Source organism: Rhamphochromis longiceps, linkage group LG1 (genome assembly GCF_057381845.1).
Source record: "Rhamphochromis longiceps isolate RC_006_pf linkage group LG1, R_longiceps_female_GT1.1, whole genome shotgun sequence".
Classification (NCBI taxonomy): Eukaryota; Metazoa; Chordata; class Actinopteri; order Cichliformes; family Cichlidae; genus Rhamphochromis; species Rhamphochromis longiceps.
In genome coordinates, this window is record NC_140557.1 from 6,686,967 (window position 1) to 6,706,457 (window position 19,491).

At 38.7% G+C, this 19,491-nt stretch overlaps 2 protein-coding genes across 4 annotated transcripts in view; one reads left to right on the forward strand and one right to left on the reverse strand.

Moving 5' to 3' along the window:
- Positions 1-5,022, reverse strand: part of abcc12 (ATP-binding cassette, sub-family C (CFTR/MRP), member 12) — a 27,081-nt gene extending 22,059 nt beyond the window's left edge. For both annotated transcript variants that reach the window (XM_085415773.1, XM_085415692.1), the window contains exons 1-6: positions 4,983-5,022; positions 2,343-2,399; positions 1,989-2,140; positions 1,696-1,842; positions 1,360-1,507; positions 22-267 (exon numbers count right to left, since the gene is read on the reverse strand). In XM_085415773.1, the coding sequence (XP_085271899.1) occupies positions 22-267; positions 1,360-1,507; positions 1,696-1,842; positions 1,989-2,140; positions 2,343-2,393 (744 nt within the window). In that variant the 5' untranslated portion in view covers positions 2,394-2,399; positions 4,983-5,022. The remainder of the gene's footprint in view (positions 1-21; positions 268-1,359; positions 1,508-1,695; positions 1,843-1,988; positions 2,141-2,342; positions 2,400-4,982) is intronic.
- The window catches only part of LOC146678193 (zinc finger BED domain-containing protein 4-like), a 25,713-nt gene extending 7,597 nt beyond the window's left edge, over positions 1-18,116 (forward strand). Inside the window, exon 2 of one of the 2 annotated variants that reach the window (XM_085415986.1) lies at positions 17,762-18,116. In XM_085415986.1, the coding sequence (XP_085272112.1) occupies positions 17,762-17,831 (70 nt within the window). In that variant the 3' untranslated portion in view covers positions 17,832-18,116. Of the gene's footprint in view, positions 1-14,184; positions 14,963-17,761 lie in introns of those variants that run through there. The other variant, XM_085415903.1, reaches the window with a different exon arrangement.
- Positions 18,117-19,491: the final 1,375 nt, after the last annotated feature.

The window sequence follows — 19,491 nt, forward strand, 5'->3', positions numbered from 1 at the left end:
GAAGTGAGAACTAGTCTTTACCTCTCCCATTGAAACACCGCTGTATACCCGCAGCGATATGATTTTCTGAAAAGCCACTGTAGAGAAAGCCCCTTTCAGTCTCACTGCTGTGCGCAGGTTTATTGACCACAGCAAGGATATTAGGAGAGCTTTGCAACATTCTGTGGTGAACAGACCAATGGACAAACCAACACCATAGGACACTGTGTTGGACATGGACTCCTCTGGGTTTTCAATATAATTTAAGATCATGCTGATCAGTACAGCCTGAAAGAACAGGGAGAAAATGGTTAGTGACACTTAAATAACATGAATCTTTAAGATCAAATTACATATTTTATATCACCATGGACTGAGAGGGTGCAGAGAAAGAACGAAGACCCTGCTGCAAAATCGACACATTCAGGTTCGACTGAAATTTGCAGCTGCCCACATGGACAAGTCGAATGCCATCCATGAACAAATTACACGGTCAGACAAGAGCAAGACTGAGCTATTTGGCCACAATAACAAGAGATACATTTAGAGGAGTAAAGCAGAAACTCTCAAAGCTAAGAACACTGTACCAGCTGTCAAGCAAGGCAATGGAGGCATAATGCTATGAAGCTGTTTCCCTGCACAATGTACAGACTATCTCCAAATTTTTCAACTTCATCTTAACAGATACATGGTAAAAACTTGGACAAAGTTGTTTTTTTTCAACAGGACAATGATCTGGGTCTGTGCCAGAAAATCAACCAATTTAAATGAACTGTACTAGTTCTGTGAAGAAAAGTATTGAAGTTTGATGATGGCTACCAAAAGCATCTAGCTGAGGTGCAAATTGCTCGGGAAATTTAACAAAAAATGAGTGTAAGTATATTTTTAGGCTTGTAGGTATACTTTTAACCCTGTGGGGATTTGAAAAAATCTGAAATGTTTTCAAACTTACGCACCCAATTTTTAAAGTCATTAATGATGTGTGCTGTACAATAGTTCCACCCTGAAAAATGAAATAGTTCAAAGAAGATAAAAGAGGCACAGAATTACCGTGACATTCATCCCCTTGATGAGTGTATGTAAACTTCACCACAGATGTACATATTAGTTATTATATATTGCTACACTTTCAGGTACTACTTTTCAGAACAAAATGTGCTTTCATCACAAGATCTGAGATTAAAATCATTGTTTCTTTGTTTTTTTTTACTTATGTGCACCTTCAGATGACTTGATGAGATGGTTCCTCTCTAAATTACTCAGATGCGACATTTAGAAATGGCAGAAATGCCTTTGGACAAAACTGGTTTCCACTGTATACAGCTGGGATTGTTCATGTTCTAATATCTAAGAACATGAAACACAGAGATGATGACTCACCGGGCCCAAAAATGCTGAAACCATGGCAAGAATACCAATAATGACAGAAACAATCAGCCTGGTTCGTTGAAAGTGAAAGGCCACACGAACCAGTGAGGCTTTTTCCAGACCCCTCTTTGCCACTTCTTCATCCCAGAGTCTCTGAAACCTGCCAGACACTTACAATCAGGACCTACTCACCCAGCAGTCTGTTTTTCTTTTAAATATTATAGGTACTTAGTAAATTTCAAGTACTTTTCCAACTGTCACTATGTCTTTGGATTTTGACTGTGATCCCCCTGACTGATTTTTGGATATGTTGTGTTTAAATCTGAATATAATATGAAGAGAAAAGACCTTTGTGCACTGGTGTCAGCAATATCAAAAGGAGACAACTTTAGCTCGGAGATGTCCAGCTTATTCCTAAAAATGGACCACATCAAGGGGGTCATCCAGGCAAAAGTCATGAAGGACAGGAAACCTGCATTGTCCACAGGGTGGGGCCTAAATATAAAGCAGACATAAAATGTTGTGTGAAAGGAGGGCATTAATAGATTTCCAAGTATAAAGTATTTATATGGAAACAAATAACTAGCCATCAAATATTATCTAAGTTCATCTAAACGATCAAGTTTGATATTGACACTGACTGTGGTGAGGAAAAACGCAAGGGCTTGAGCATCTGCAAGCTCTGCTGATATTTTCTAAATGAGGAAGGGTGATCCCTTTCACAGCTGTGCACACAAGGATCATCTGGACTGATGATCTCAGATCCAGTTCGCCACTGGACACCATCGTCTGCCTAAACAGTCAAAAAAGCAAAAAGAAAGTATAAGACAACCAGTAAAAAAAGCAGAGTGGATGAAAGACTGAGGTTGTGCCTTAGTCAATAGCTAAATGTCTGAAATTAGCTAAGCATCTAAAAGGAAAGCAGGATGTGGATGATGGAAAAGATGTCAGGAAGTAAAAGCAACATGTAAATTTGCTGTTTGTTTAGTACTTACAAAGGGGAGTCTTCGAGTGCCATTCTCCTCCAGAGAATATTTTTTCTTCATTTTGTTCTATGTTAAAAGAGACCAAACCACAAAGTTGAAATGATACTAACCAACATGATAATTCAAGTAGAAATGTCTAATTTAAGAGCATTATTTACCAGAATCAGAAACAGGAGGCTGTAATACATCACACATGTAATGCTGGTTTTAAACTGCCCTGCCTTAAGTCCAGACCTGTTACTCACTCAAAACATTTAATGTGTTGTGAAACAAAAATAAAACAAAAAAGGCTGTGAACTGGTAAGCAGCTGAAATCCTCCATGAAGCTAGAATGTCCTTTTAAGAATCATTGAAAGGCTGAAAAAATGGGTTGGTGTATTTGGAAGTGCATTAGAGTGGTTCTCCTCTTATCTCCATCACCGATCCTTTTCTGTGGCAGTCTCCGATTTTAGGTCATCCTCTACCTCCCTTACTTATGGTGTCCCTCAAGGGTCAGTCTTGGGGCCTTTATTGTTTTTAATTTATCTTCTCCCCCTCCAGCATATAATGGGCTCTTTTGAGGACATTTCTTATCATTGTTATGCTGATATTCAGTTGTACGTTTCTTTTATGCCCGAGGATTTATCTAAGCTTCAGCGTCTGAATGATTGCTTAGATTTGATCAAACGTTGGATGGCTGCAAATTTCCTCCAACTCAACGAGGGGAAAACCGAAGTCCCCGTATGCGCCCCTGATAGGTTTCTATCGCAGATAGTGAAAGCCCTTGGTCCTCTCTCACTTTATGTTAAATCCTCTATCAGGAATTTAGGTGTCACCTTTGACTCGAGTCTCACATTGGATGGGCATGTGAAATCTCTGGTTCGGTCTTGTTTTTATAATTTAAGAAATGTGGCTAGGCTAAGCCCGATTTTATCTCGCTCTGAACTTGAGATATACATGCATTTATTTCGCCACGCTTGGATTATTGTAATTCGCTGCTTACGTGTCTAAACAAAGGTTCTCTAACTACTGCAGAGCAGTACCACAAATGCCTATCCAGTGTTCCATTCGAGATAGTAAAATATTGCCAAAGACTGTGTCAAAGGCAGCTGTTAAGTCTAGGTGAACCAAGATCACATGATCCTGAATCTGTAGCCAGGAGGATGTCATTAACAACCCTATGCAACGCAGATTCTGTGCTATGCAGAGATTTAAAAGCAATCTCAAAGACATTATTTTTAAATTTAAAAAATTTTCAACTGACAAGCAATTTTCTCCAGAATTTTACAGAAAAGAGTAAGCTTGCAAATAGGCCTAAAATTTGATAAAATGGCGGGCTATTTTTCTGAAGCAGAGGTTGAGCTGTAGCATGCTTAAAGGTTTTAGGAAAAGTACCAGATAAAAAACTGGTATTAATAATAGCTAGAACAGATAGACCAAGAGTAGAAATGACCTCTAATAATTGAGGTGGAGCAACATCAATAGGGAAACCTGAGGGCTTCAGATGGCAAACAGAGAGAAAGTTACAGGCTCAAACTGGTAGAAAGCAACAGAGCAAAGAACAAGGGCTGAATGGTAAAGAATAGGTGGTGTCATCTGAGCCCTGGCATTATTCACCTTTTCCACAAAGAAATTCAAAAATCCCTCACATGGCTCAGGGGAGCTAACAATGTGTGAACAGTAGAAGCAGACAGCTAAAGACAAGTTCATCAGTTATTAACATCTATTTTAATGGATGACACATTTCAAGAATTTCCCATTTTAAATATAGTTAAACTAAATCTTGCTTAAAACTTAAACTGACTCATCAGAACATGAGGTGAGGTCTGGAAAAAGCATAATTTTAAAAGGTTTTGTACAGTACCAATTAACCATTCATTTGAAGGTTTAGTTAATGAATGGTTAACCAGTCATATGAATGGTTAACTGCTAGTTAGTATGTCCAAATTTTGGACCGATATTGAATCTGAAGAAAACAAGTTTTTTTTTCTGAATAAAGAATTCTGTTCATCCATAACTAACACCTGAATATAAAGTGTTAATGAATGAACAGTGTCCTCATACCTGCCTCTCAGCTAAATCATCTGCACAGAATACAACAGGTCCTCTACTAATCAGATGGTTATTAGTTCGATCCAAGGCTTTTCCAGTCTGCATGCCAAATATCCTTGGGCAAGATACTAACCCCAAGTTGCTTTGTGATGCATCCATCAGAGTATGAATGTGTGTGAATGTTAGATAGAAAGTACTTAAATACATAATAGGTGTGTGAATGGGTGAATGAGGCATGTTGTTGAATCAGTTCATTTATACCATTTAGATATGTTTAAGCTTAAAATCTTATCAACTTAAAGACTGCACATGCAGATTACAGCGCTGTTTTTGAAACATCTAACTAATAACATATAAAAAAACCCCACTAACTATTCCTAACTAAATTATTAATAAATAAACATTAAGAATATTAATAGTAACTGTAATTTATTTTGGTAATGATTTCTTAAAAATGAAGTTAACTATAAAACACAATCAATGAAAACTGACAATCATAAAATACAAGCACAAACTAAAAAGATCAAAACTGAGCTAAACTAATTTACAGTAAACACAGTGAAACTTTTCCTGTCTGAATGAATGAATTAAATTAATCTAAAAAAATCTGAACAATACCTCTGTGTGGAGAACAAGGGAGACACACTGCCGCTAGTCAGTGAAGCAGCATTTTACTCTGCCTTGCATAACCTTTATGGAGATCAAAGGTTAGCCTGTTTAGAGGTGACTGCCATTCTTCGTTCTAACTGGACAGCTTAGTCACAATGACAAATCATTTAAAATCAGTGGTAACACTTAATAATAATGACACGCTATTGGGCATTAGTAAAGTATTAGTAAGTGCTTAATTCATTTATAAAGCATTATTCCTCCTTAGTCTGTATCAATACAGATATACATGTGATGTCTCATCATGGAGCAAGGTGTGAAAAAAGGCATGGGTCATTATCAGCAGAGGTTATTGGGTGAGGTGACCTCGATAGGTCATCATGTGAACTTTTGATGTCATCTCCATAGCTCACCATGTGACTTATTGAGGTCACCTGATTATGTCTACTGCACATATGCATTCAAAATTATACATCAATTGATGCATCAATTGATGTATGATGTGCCATTCTGAGTTTTTATTGAATTTGACTGAATGAGGAGGAGGAGACCATCCAATACTTCTTTTATTTCAGCCGTGTTCACCAGACACCGTTCTTTCTAATTCAGGAGCACTCTGGAATTGAACCTGACTGGATGCTGACTCATCTCACTAAAAGCTCACTAACACAAACCAGAGCAACACTGAACCTCAGGAATGAACTAAAGAACTTTCAAACATCCCAGTAATCTTCACTAATGTTTTATCATGACCTTATTCATATTTTATTTTAAATGACAAACCTTAAACGTTATATTACCCAGTTACCCAACTGCTCATTCTCTCTTAAACTCCTCTTACAGACTTAGACTCTCATCCTACCAATGTTTTAGTATTCTGCAAACCTCAAGTGGACTATGTTTGCATCACTCATTTTAATTATCTGTGTGTGCGTGTGTGTGCGTGCGTGTGTGTGTGTGTGTGTGTGTGTGTGTGTGTGTGTGTGTGTGTGTGTGTGTGTGTGTGTGTGTGTGTGTGTGCGCGCGCATTTAAATACTTTGTTAATCACTTTCTTAAACTTTTTAAATGATACCATGAAGATGTTATACATGTGACTGTGAATGGAGAATAAATATTTATATCTGGGGATTGAACTGGTTCTTATGTAGTGCTCTTCTATTCTACCTGAGCACTCAAAGCGCTTTATAAAACTTGACTCATTCACCCATTCTTACGAGCACGCTTTTTTAAGTAGATGAGTTACTCTACCTCCTGAGCCACAGCTACAGACTAAGGACGACTAATGCTTTATAAATGATGAATTAAGCACTTCCTAATATCTTATTAATGCATAATAGTGTGTCATTATAAAGTAACTACCTGATAAAGACCAATATGTGTGTCATTATCCTTAAATCAAACTTACACTGACGAATTAAACAAATAAAATCTAGATTTTAGGTTTTTCTGTCTTCTAACTTAATGTATTGGGGAAAGCATGCAACTATTCTGATAAATCTCACAAAACAAACGGCCATGTGAACATACAAACCACGCTCAGTGGTAACCTTTTATGTCAAGGTATCCCTCTTTCTGATGACTCTGTGTGGACTGGTGATGTCTAAAAGAAGAAAAGAAAAGAAGAAAATATCATTTGCTAATAATACCACTACTAACATTTATCTGCAGGTAGATAGGACAGTAAATTCTGTGCCTTCTCAAACAGCCACCAGTTGTTTCATATTACATTCCTGACTGTGCCATATGGTGGGATTAAAGGGGAATTGCATCAGTTTTACATGTCAAAATTAATGTATTTGCATGGGAGGAGCCTCATACAGCTGGAGGAACTGTGTCATGTTTGAAGGATATTAGCGTTTAGTTAGTCTACAAATTGTAAAATCAAGGTATTCAGTTGAGTGGGTATAAAATTCAAGATACCTCTTCTTCCAATAAAGTGGACTTATCTAAGTCATCTCAACATGTTTTTACATATGAGGGAAAAATCATAATATATCAGATAGGGAACCAATGACACCCTGTGAGCAAGCACTTCCAAATGCCACACATTTAACTGAGTGGCTCATTACAGTTTCCATTTGGATTTGTCAAGCAAATTAACATTTGATATTAATAGATAGATGAGAACACAGTTGATGTTAAGAGGTTAAATATTTATACTGTGCTTTCCGACTCCACATTAAAGTAAAGAGACCATTTCATGCCAGGATACGGAAAAGGTGAAGACATTAACCCTTGTGTGGTGTTCGTATTTTTGTTACTCAGCCAGTGTTCATGGGTCTGGTGGACCCGCTAGAGTTTTGGCTTTCCAAATTAACACTATCAAACAATTTTATGTTAAATTACTCAACAGATGTTTACTTCATCCCAATTACAAGACATATGAACAGCAAACATGGTTAATTTTTTCCCTTTACCTTTGTTAGATCACATTTATGAATTAATGTGCTTCTCGTTTTTCTTTTATATAAAATGTTATAAATAAATCAGTTATAATCAAGTGGAGTGAGTGGAAAGACACAACACATTTACACGTGAAAAAATAATTAATTGTTTAATTTTTCTTTTGAAAAAAACTGAACACGGGTCTCACAGACCCGAACACCATACAAGGGTTAATTATTCAGTACAACCTTCATAAATCTCACTGGTAACTGCTGTGTTGGTGGCTGTCATGATAGCATAATATCATTCATGAAAATAGTTTGAAGAAAATAGTTCTTAAATTGTTTAGCACTGACTTTATTGTTTGTTATTTACGGAAGAGGATTAGGGCCACTGGAAAAAAAAAATCGGAGAAAAAAGCCAGAATTCTGACTTTTTTCTCAGAATTCAGGAAAAGAAGAAAAGAAAGACTTTTTTCCCCCAGTGGCCCTAATCCTCTTCCGTAGTTGTTGCAGAGAGAAAAAACAACTCTAGTGGAATCAGCTAGAAGTATGCTGTCACATGCAAAGTTGCCAAACACATTCTGGGCAGAAGCTGTTGCTACTGCAGCTTACATACAGAATAGGCTCCCAACATGTGCTTTAAAGAATGAAACACCCTATCAGAGATGGTATGGAAAAAATCAGACATTAGCCATATGAAAGTATTTGGTTGTGTTGCTTATGCTCATGTTCTAGACACAGAGAGAAAGAAGCTGGAAAAAAGGCAGTGAAAGTTCGTTTCCTGGGATATGCAACCAATGCAAAAGGCTACCGACTGTGGGATGAAGAAAAAGGAAAAATACTGATTCGACGAGATGTGGTCTTCAATGAAACAGAGTTTAAATGTAAACAAAGTGAAAATGATCTCTGTTTGGGGAATGAGGTGACACTACACACGGGTGAAAGACAAACAAGTACTGAGGAGGCTGTCACCAGTGAGGCTGTAAAAGGAGATCAGCGGATCAGAAGACCTCCAAAGAGATGTGGATTAGAGGAGTTTGTTGATGTAGCTACAGTTGATCCTTGTAGCGGCAACCTTCGGTCCTTCTTTGCCGCTTCTGCAGGACGTAAAGTTTCTGACTCGTGCTCTTGTTAAGTCGCTTGGATGCCTTCCGGTAGCAAAAACGAGGCGAAGGAAAAAAGGGGCAAAACATTTATTCTCCATACAAATCGAACCACCAGGGAACCAAAAGGCCGTGGAGCAAAGCAAGGAAAACATCAATGGACTTAAATCTGATTTCTACGGAAAAGACTCTGAGGTTTCTGCCCTCAATAAGACCTCGAGGCATCAGAGCAGAAACTGAGCATGGCCCAGGAGGAGCTAGCTGAAAATCGAACCCATCAGGCTTGGAGTCCTAGACACCGGACTTGAAATCGGGCCGGAGCATCCTGGAGCTAGATGAGCAGTGTGATTTGTCCGGTCTGCTATGGAGCGAACGTTTGGGGGATGGCTTCCTGTCGCCTCTGCCGTCCTCCGATCGCTCAGCGTCCTGGGCTGCCCAGCTCTGGACTGAACGCTCGGGCCGAGACACCCAAACAACCATGGACTCCATTCCCGTGGAATGGGACCACGACTACGACCTCAGCCGTGGGCTTGAAAGTGCAAGCAGGGATCCCAGAGAGCCTTGAGGCCTGTGTGAAACTAACAGAACAAAGATTGAGGTCTTCCACTGGGGAGGTGGAAGCTGCAGACTCTCCTATACACCTTCTGGATGTCAGCCGTTCCACCTGCAAACAAACGGACAGCAGTCGCACTTCTGCAAGCAACAAACGGACATCCAGACAATTGAGCTGCGTATCAAAACCCTGAAGGAAGACCGGAGCAAAAGGGTCAAGTTAAGGAGGAGCGAAATAAGGAGAAGATGCTGGACACTGGAGAAAAGGACTGCCTCAATTGGGGCCAGAACCAGTATGGACAGAACTCTGAGCAGCAGCACCAATGGATGCAAACAGACTGAAAAGGAGGAGGGCAGGACCCAGGGCACGCTTCAGGCCGTGGTTTACCCAGAACACTACAACAGGAAAGTGATGAACACAAACACCCACACAAACACACACATCTACATGCACCGACTCAGAGTGAAAAGAAACATACATATGAACATATGCACTCGTTGATTGAGGGAGAAATGACACACACACACACACAAATTAAAATGTTGATTCAATGAACTGAGAAGTGATCCACACACACACACACGCTGATGCAATGAAGAATGCTTTACTAACAAATGCTGCACACAAACATCCAAATACGGAGTTGGTTACAACAGCAAGAACTGATTGATTATTTATTGCTTAAATGTATTTCATGCCACGCAGAGGGCATTTGTGTAGATTTAGAGGACATGGTCTGAAGCACTTTGATAATGAAAACAATGTCTGTGCGTGATGTCTGTTTATGGCTCAAAGCCTCCACTGAATTGTTTACTGTGCTTCACACAGTCTAACAAGGAGCAGTGGTACAGAGCAAAAATGATGAATGAATGGTGTGAGTTTTATTTCGAAGAGATTATGAAAAGGTTGTGTTGATTCAACTTAGTTGTTTACGTTTTTGCCAAGGTAAAGAGTTGGTGTGTAACTAGTGTCCACTATTGAGTCAAGTAAATCCAACATGTTTTGTTGGTGCAAAAAGGAGTTTTGGTTGATCTTTGGGTTTTGTTTGATACTAGGTTGATTCTATCAGTGAGGTTTGGATTGTTCTCTTTCTCTAAGAGAGAGAAAGATGGTTTGAACTTTGGACATGTTTGCAATGGGCCCCAGTATCTGTTATTATATGAGTGTTTAATTGGTTACGTCTGGGTTTGCTTTTGTTACAGTGCACTGAGATAAGAACATCTGAGAGGTGTGATCCACCGGTGGTGATATTTTGGTATTTTGTGAGTTCCTGATTTAACAAATCAGCTCTTTAATCCAGGCCTGAGAGATTGAACTTTAAAGCGCTATAAAATATTCTTATTGAAAACAGTCGCAAAGTATTTTTTCTCCATGATTATAATGGGCTTGGGAGAAAATTCACTTATATGGGACACTGATCCTGAAGCCTAAAAGGATTGCAGCGAGTCAATCCAGTCCAAAGAAGGAAAAACAAACAAGGAGCTGTTTCCTTTAAAATGATGACGTCATCTTGCTGGTGATGGAGCCTCGAATAGGCTGCGCGTGAGACTCCATTATCAGCAACTTTTGGTATGAATGTGTGTGGATGTATGCATATGACTGACGACTGAAAGTCATGGACTGACGACTAAAAGTTTAACTGACTTGATACTGAGACATAAACGGTGCTGATTTTAGGATTATTGAATGTCCACAGACAATTCACCCAGCCTGTAAAAGAAGGGTGGATGTTTTGTTTTGCTTTGTTTTGTCTGCAAGAACAGAAGAATGACAGAGACTAAAGAGCTGTAGCTTCACAGCAGTGTGAACTGCAGACTGAACCCTTTGGTTGCTAATTTTGAGCTACTGATGTTTGCATTAAGGAAATTGTGTTTTAGTAGCTGTGTTTTAATTAAGGTATTACATTATATTGTTGGGAATATTAAATGCTAAAGTGAAGAAAAGGTTTGATCCCACTCATGACTGAGCATGTTATTATTAACCATAGTGGGTCACTATAGAGAGTCAATTAATTTTAGAAAAAACAAACAAACAAAAAACCCTCCACCGAGGTCTATGAATAAGAGGGGAATGATAGACAGCCACACTCAAAATGGAGATATGTAATGATAAACACTGGTCCCCGTCTTTTGGGCGCTCTCTTGAAGTAGTCAACACTTTAAAAGTAAGATAAAATAACAGGGGCATGTGCTGAGGGGTGGTGCTGCACAAGAACAAGAGTAAAATAAAGAAAATATTGTTTTTAGAAGTGCAAATTAAAATGTACCATTACACTCAGAGGATCAATATGAAGCTTGATATTTGTTAATTTTGAATGAAGTACATGACTGGTGACTGTTCTGTCCTGAGCTTTTGTTTTTACAGCACCCGCTTGATCACGCCAACAGTTTCTCGCCACCGAAGAGGGGTACTTGCAAAAATAAAGAACGGGGAGGAATATCATCAAAACTGGAAACAGGTAATCCCCAAAGGGGGTGATAATGCCATAACTTTCACTATGGTCAAATTCTCGAAATTTGACCCTCAAAAATCCTTCAAACATTTAGACACAAAGTGGAGATTTAGATACATATAATGTCGTAAACCACATAAGCATGAAGTATTTGATTCAATAACATAGTGTAATAACAAGCAGCAAAAGGTTGATCATGTTAATGGTGTTTATTCAGGGTGCAGAGGAGATTATTATTATTAAAGACAACAAATGAAATAACGAAAAGTAGAAGTGGAAAATTTGCGTTAACGGTAATAAAATCAAAAAAAAAAAGAAATACTAACTAAAACTGTACTGAATGTTCACAAAACTAACTAAAATTAACTAGATTTATAGCAAAATGTGTTTGGTTGCATTGATGTGTGCGTGCCCTATAGTGAAATTAAGGTAGTACGTTAGTCGAGTTGTCTGTGTTGCTGCTCCGTTCACGCGCAGAATCAGGTCAGGAAAAGTCGGGAGACAGCGCCAGAATAGAATTGAGGATGATTTTAATATGACTGTTTTGTAGACATAACAAGAGTCTTGTATTTTCGTTTTTTCTTTTTTCTTTTTTTTCTTTTTTCTTTTAAATGAATCAAGTGTTATTAAAATAACAATCTCATAAGATGAAGATCAGGGACCAACCCAGAAGTCACTGACACTTCACTAGCTGTAAACTATTGATTTAGGAATAAGTGATGGCACTGAACTGTCTATTTCACAAAGGTCAATTTATTTAGGATATCTGAGGAAGTACTGATTTTATTTGGAGACACAAAGGAACATTTGGCACTTCCCTCATCTCACATCTGTTTCATTGTTGTACCCAATCATTCTACAACTGAAATGCCTTGGACTGCTAACCATTTCAGGCAAGTGGAGTGAACCATATTTTGCTAGACTCTCATCAGATTGGGGCTTCCTTTTATTGATCTTTGGAGAGAAGTCTTCATTACTGGTATTATTCAGGTCTTGTTCACATGTTTGTCCCAGGTTTCTCAGCCAAGAGGAGCTTAAACTCCAGATACTGTGAGTTCTTTTCACACATTGAGATCACTGATAACTTTCAGCAACGACGTGATCTCGTAGAAACAATTAGGTGTTATGGATTCAACTATAATTGCGACACTTATTTTTTTTTTACTTTACTGGAAAAGATTTCTGCATTTTACCCATATTTTATTTTTAACTCAAAATCAAAATTCCAGATTCTACTACATGTTGGTTTTGTACCAGATAGGACGACAGATTTCAGGTGGCCCTGTGTCTTTCTCTATTACATCTGCCACTGCATCTCGATAATCTTCTCTGTGGCTTTTAGTGGGTCCTGACCCTCTCATATTTTGAAAAATCTATGTTTGAATCTCCCTTAATAATTGTGTTAAGAATTCTCTCCGCCTTTGTCAAAAGTTGGGTATTAGGAAAAAGTGAAATAAATATAAATATAAAGTCCCAATGTGTAGAGCACACATTAATAAATTAGTCATGTTCCCTGTGAAAGTAAATGAGCCTAATTCTTAAAGACCCCTGAAATTATTTACTAGATGTTTATTTTTTGAATAAAATAAAAATCTGAGTTTAACAAAACATTTTAATTGTAAATATCAAGCTTACCTTTCTTTCTTCCATAAAATGTGCTTGTGGGCACGCCAGCCATTTTGAAAAGGTGGGAAAAACAATTGGCAAGGCCACACCCCCACACATGTGATATAATTTTAAAGGTTCTGTTGTCCTCTCTAAGAAACATCAGGACTTAGAGGAGTGGCAAGTAGAGTATGAGAGCTACAAGCAAAAAACTAAATGTGTACTACAGTGCGCAAAAATGAATTACTGGGTCATCAGGGGGTCTTGAGGGACATTTATAAAACAAAAAATCCCACAAACCTTAAAAGTGCACTTGAAAAGCTCACACAAGAAGGTTAACCTAGCTTACCTAGAAGACCTCATCAGGGGGAGCACACTCCCCCTCGTTGAAGAGCTCCCCCACTCAACCCGCATCCCCCGAAAACAGCTAACCCCAGATAAGGCAGCGTGATGTATCCCGAGATAACAGGACTGGGACATCTAAATAAAGGTGTGAAACAATCGCCTTCAAAAGGTTATCAATTAACTTTAACCAAAATTAGGACCACTCGGTGCGGCAAGAGTTAATAGTTATTAGTCTCAACACCCAAGGATAATTAGAAGAGCATGACTGATATGATGCAACTGAGATTTGGTTACACTTAACTTTTGCAAAACACAAATAAAACCTAATGAAAATGGCGAAACGTTTAAAACCCTGGTGCAGAGATTGGCAAATCTGACCAGGAAAAGTATGAGATGGATTGTCAGGACAGTCAGCGTTAAAGCCACTTTTGACAGTCCATACTAGGATGGCATTGGACATCTTGGGGGTGGGAAGGGGTTGGTGTGACCAAGGTGTGGTTTGGCTTGTTGTATGTATATTTGAGATCATATGGCTCTGGATGGACCGGTTACCAGGGCATGGAAGGAGGACAGACTCATTAAAGGAGGAGAAGGAACTTGCTGGGATTGGAGATCCTCTGGGTGAGTGGTTGATTAAAAGCATGCATAAAATAGAAGTTATCTGTTGTTATTGATTGGTAATAGATTGATAATTGGCCACATTTACAGCTGTATTGACTTGTTGTGGACGTAGTCGACTTCAGGTTTAAACACTCTCATTAACAGGTTGAAAATAGTGATATTAAAGGAAGAGTATGCAGCGCCACCCTGTCAGACGCCAGTGATGGTGGAGCTCACTGATGAATCAGGTGAGCTGGATTCATGGCTGATTCAAAACTAAGATCCCCCTGCTGTGGTCAGTAAGGGGAGAAAAGGGGGAAATAAAATCAAGAATTAAAGAGGCATTTATAAACGTTTAGGTGTCAAGTGAAACGGGACAAAAGGGGGTGTTATACTGTTATTTTCAATGTCAGCATTATTATTGTATGAGAATCATGCAACAAGCATTGCATTGATGATCATTTATTGAAGCTTTTGACCTTATACTAACATCTGTGTTCCTGTGATTGTTATAACTTCTGATGAATCTTCTATTTACAGGTGTTAGGATAATGATATAATTTTTCATTGCAGGTGTAACCACGATCATTTTTATACATATTGCAACTTGTTGCTCATTGTAGAGTTGTGCTCAAGTTAATAAGGGTTAAAAGCTACAGTCAGCGCGAATGTCTGACTGATCTATTGAGGGGAAAGGCTTCGAGCATGGAGGGCCGCACGCGCTTACAAAACACTGATATCATGTTATTCTTTGTGATCTTTTCTTAAATTATGTCTTTAAGGTTAGTTTAAATAGTGGCAGTTAATTAAACGAGATTCATTAAAATATTAAATACCTGAGTCAGAACGTTACACGCGGATCACCTTAAGAGTCTGGGAAACTTTGTAGCTGCCTAATTTTTTTTTTGAATGTTCTAGCTCCGTTGATTTGACACATTGGAATGTGTCAAAAAAGGGGGGGGAAGGTTGAGCTTTAACATCAAACCAGGATTATTTGAACATTTTATAACTTCATTTGTGTCTTTAATAATTTAGGAATGGTAAAGCTTAAGCTAATAGCGGTCCGAGAAGACGGACCTTTTAGAGAATCAGTGAAAAAGCATAAACTATCACTTTCATGTTTAATCATTACTCATTGAAATGAACTGAATAGCGTTTAGAAGATTTGTTAATTTTTTGTCTTTTGTTAAAAAGAGGGGTTTCAATAATTTTCAGACACACCTTGCAAATGTGCTTATAACGAGTTGGCACTCGGCCTTTTGAAGGTCAGAAGCTTCGTTCGGCGTGACTGTCCGGACTGATAAAGTGTAAGAAATGCCTTGAGTGCGGAGGGCTAAATGCAAACATGCTTACACACACATAAGATATGATTAGAATAAGTCCCTGGGACATTCTGAATGTTTTAGACCAATTCTGAATCACTAGAAGGTCAGTAGATAATAACATTAGATTATTAGGGTTAGGAAGAGAGGTGTTTTGGTTTTCTGTCTCTTACAGAGAAAGGAACAGACACCAGACGAGGTCACAGAGATGCGAGGACCCTCCGTAGCAGAGTCAGACACAGTGACTGCCGAGACATCAACTGGGTCCAAGGGTCATGGCGTTTGGGCTCCAGCTAGTCACCACAAAAGGATGGATCCCATAAACACAGCAATAACCATGAAGGGGTTGGCGGAAATCCGGGAACACCAGACCAACGAAGTTCGAGAGGCTTTTGGGCAAAAAGGGGACACCTTCCTGTTCCTTTTTCTGGAGAATACACAGATCGTTGTTTGAAATCGGAGCAGAATAATCCCCTGATCTGTGTTACGACTGAAGGGTTGTCTAACCCCTAAGGTTGAGGAATTAAGAGCAGAGGATCACCCAACTGGACGACACTGGTAGCTGCAGCAATAAAATAAAGGTTAAGAGCTCTTCGGACAGAGGTTCTAGTCTACGTCTGAATGGTATCAGGGAACACCAAATAAAGCTGTGGGAGAACAGGGGAGTGTCATCTGGACCTGCTATCCTTGTAGTAATAGTTTGTCTTGCACCTGACTTGCGCAAACACAGAGGTCATCTTACATATGGTTTGCCCCTCAGGGGGACAAAGGACCTCGGGAGTGAGAAGAGATGAACCCGGCCACACTGGGCTACAGGGTGTTTGTGAGGTCATTATTCTAATGACCTCATCAGGGGGAATTGTAAAATTATGATATTATTTTATGCCATGTTATACCCCTAATTAAAGATTGTGAATTATTATGTAGTTTTAGTTTGCATTACTCTCCTGAATTAGAAGAAGCTGATAACTATTGCATTAGTTAAACTGATTTGCATTACATTAAATTGCTGACTTGTTGTGAATGAATGATATTGTTTTATGATGCATTATATTGCTGAGTTATAAGAAATACTGTTCGCAGAAGGTTATTGTCTAATTTGTCTGAGTAGAAGAGAACAGAGTGTGCTGGAGTTTTCTGCCCCATTTCAGCAGGAGCAGATAAACAGGGAGCCAAGGTCGTAGCTTAGGCGCTGGGTGAGAGAGAGCATGTGAATGTTTAGGCTTTTTATGATAAGGTGGAGGCACCAGAGGTTATAAAAGTTTGAGCAATGCTCCACCATTTTGAGATTTTGAGGCTGTCTGCATCAGTGTCCATCTCCCACGTGTGTGATCATTAAATCATCGTTTGACTCAACCCGGCCGGACCAGTGTTGTTATTGTGGTTTTTTCTCTTGTCTCCATCCCCAATATTTTGAACCTTAACAGGTACAAAACAAATGCCTCTGGTGGGAGCTCCGTTTACATTCCCTTTATGTTACAACAAAAAATAACATTAAAACGGCGATGGTCAGAAAACTGTTGCTCCATGTCCTGCTTGCTTACCTAACCTTTTACCCACACCCCTCCGCATGCGGGCCAAATATACACCCCCTTTACGACATCTATCAACACTTTACAACAACAACAGACTAACAAAGCAGGATTAATTTATGGAGCACAGCCTATTACATTATAACATAAAATGATCAAGATTATAATAGAAACTTAAAGATCATGACAAATACTTAACTATGGCATGATGTAACTGAGTAAAATATTGGCCTGGACTTGGCTCCAACAATCATTATGCGAACATCTGTTGTGTCACAGAACCAAATTCACTGGAAGAGGCTATGTCAAGTCCAAATGCAAAGGAGTGGAAAGAAGCAGCTGATTTGGAATATGAGTCACTGCTGGAAAATGGCACATGGGATTTAGTGGAGCTACCAAAGGATCGCAAAGCAGTTGGATCAAAATGGGTCTTTAAAGTTAAGCATCACAGTGATGGACAAGTGGAAAGATACAAGTGCAGACTTGTTGCCAAAGGCTATTCACAGATTTATGGTGCAGACTATGATGAAACATTCTCTCCAGTTGTACGATTTGGTTCAATTCGTACATTGTTATCATTTGCTGTGCAAAACAATCTAAATGCGCATCAAATGGATGTCGTGACTGCATTCTTGAATGGACACCTGGAAGAGGAAATCTACATGGAGAAGCCAGAGGGTTACATCAAACCTGGGCAGGAACATCAAGTGTGCAAACTAAACAAGTCAATATATGGACTGAAGCAGTCTCCACGTTGCTGGAGCAAAGCTTTTACAGAGTTCATGAAAAGCATTGGTTTTACACAGAGTACTTCAGATCAGTGTGTGTTTGTTAGAACAGGTCAGGAGTTGGAAATATTGGCTATTGATGATCTGATTTTGATTACAGAATCAGCAGAGAGCATGAAGAACTTAAAGGAAACTCTGAAGAAACACTACAAAATGAAGGACATGGGTGAGCTATCCTACATTCTGGGCATCTCAGTGGTCCAAGACAAGGCCAAAAACCATGTTGTGCTTCATCAGAGACAGTATATTGAAAACATACTACAAAAGTATGGAGTGGACAGTGCCAATCCAGTAGCAACTCCAGCTGACACAAATGTCAAATTAAGAAAGAGTGATGATGTCAGTAAACCTGCAAACCCAAGCATGTATCAGTCAATGGTTGGAAGTTTATTGTATTCTGCCATAGCCACACGACCAGATATAGCGCAAGCAGTGAGTGTGTTGTCAAGATTCAATGCAAACCCAAACACTACACACCTTACAGCTGTGAAAAGAATCCTGAGATATTTGAAAGGAACTCTAAACCTGGGACTCAAATATCAAAGAACAGAAACAGGAACCTTGGTTGGGTATTCAGATGCTGATTGGGCAGGTGATCAGGATGATCGACGTTCTACAACTGGAAACATCTTTCTACTTGCAGGAGGTGCAGTTAGTTGGCTTAGCAAGAAACAAGCAACAGTTGCACTTTCAACTGCAGAGGCTGAGTATATTGCTTTGAGCCAAGCTGCACAAGAAGGAGTTTGGTAACCAAACCACTGCCTAGACAAAAGTTTGAGTATCTCAGAGGGAAGATTGGACTGTGTTCAGTTTAAAAGGGTTATCATATACTTAACATGCCTATACTATGCTTATGTTAAGATGGCGAGCATTTAACTGTAATGAAGAATAATAGTTTTGTCTAAGATTAACACAGTACTTTTTTGTGTGAGTTCAAAACAAAAGAGAAAATGTTTATTTTCTAGTAACACTGTGATATAGGTGCATTTTTTTTTTAAAGAAATAAGCAATGGCAGTCAAGTAAGTGAACTCCATGGTAAAATTAAGTGGGATTGTTGTAATAGTAATTTTACAATGTATGTTGAAGGGATATTACTGCCCTCTGTTGGCGTGTCTGTGCATTACATGCAATAAAAGGGGTTCCTTAAAAACATCAATGGCGGCCCACTACGATTATTTATACCATATGCGAAAGCACATCACATACCAGAGGATATATGTGCACATTGTGTGATTTCAAAAATTAAAATAAAGTGCAGCAGCCTACAAGGAAGAGAGTAACCATGCTAAAAAATTGATATGCTCTTTCACTACTCAGGGATTCATGTTTGGACAGATGGCCACAGTGTCACAATTCTCTGGTTAACCTACCAATGATAAATCATCCATTTCACCAGAACAAAATTTTACTAATATTACATGACAATATTCACTGTAAGCTGTAACACCTGCAAACTGTAATTTTATGGCAAGCTAAAATATCAGTAAGTTGGACACCAAATCTACTCATAGCGTTATTTAAAAATGAAGGCTGTAAAAGCAATTCTCTCTCTCATACACACACATAACTCTCTAGACGAATAATATATGAATGTTTTAAGTCTGACTGAATAAAACAAGTCTTGTAATACTTTTCTATGTTGAGCATTTGCATACTTTTGGCCAAGCTACTATTCAGTGAAGACGTGTCTCTAATCAGTTTTTATCATTCTAAAATTGTATAAATTCTAGTTCTTCTAACGTGTTTCCTTTTTACGTTTTATTTCACTATTATTATTATTTCACACATTCCAAAACATTTTCGTTGTTAACTCCGACTGTTGCAAGCTT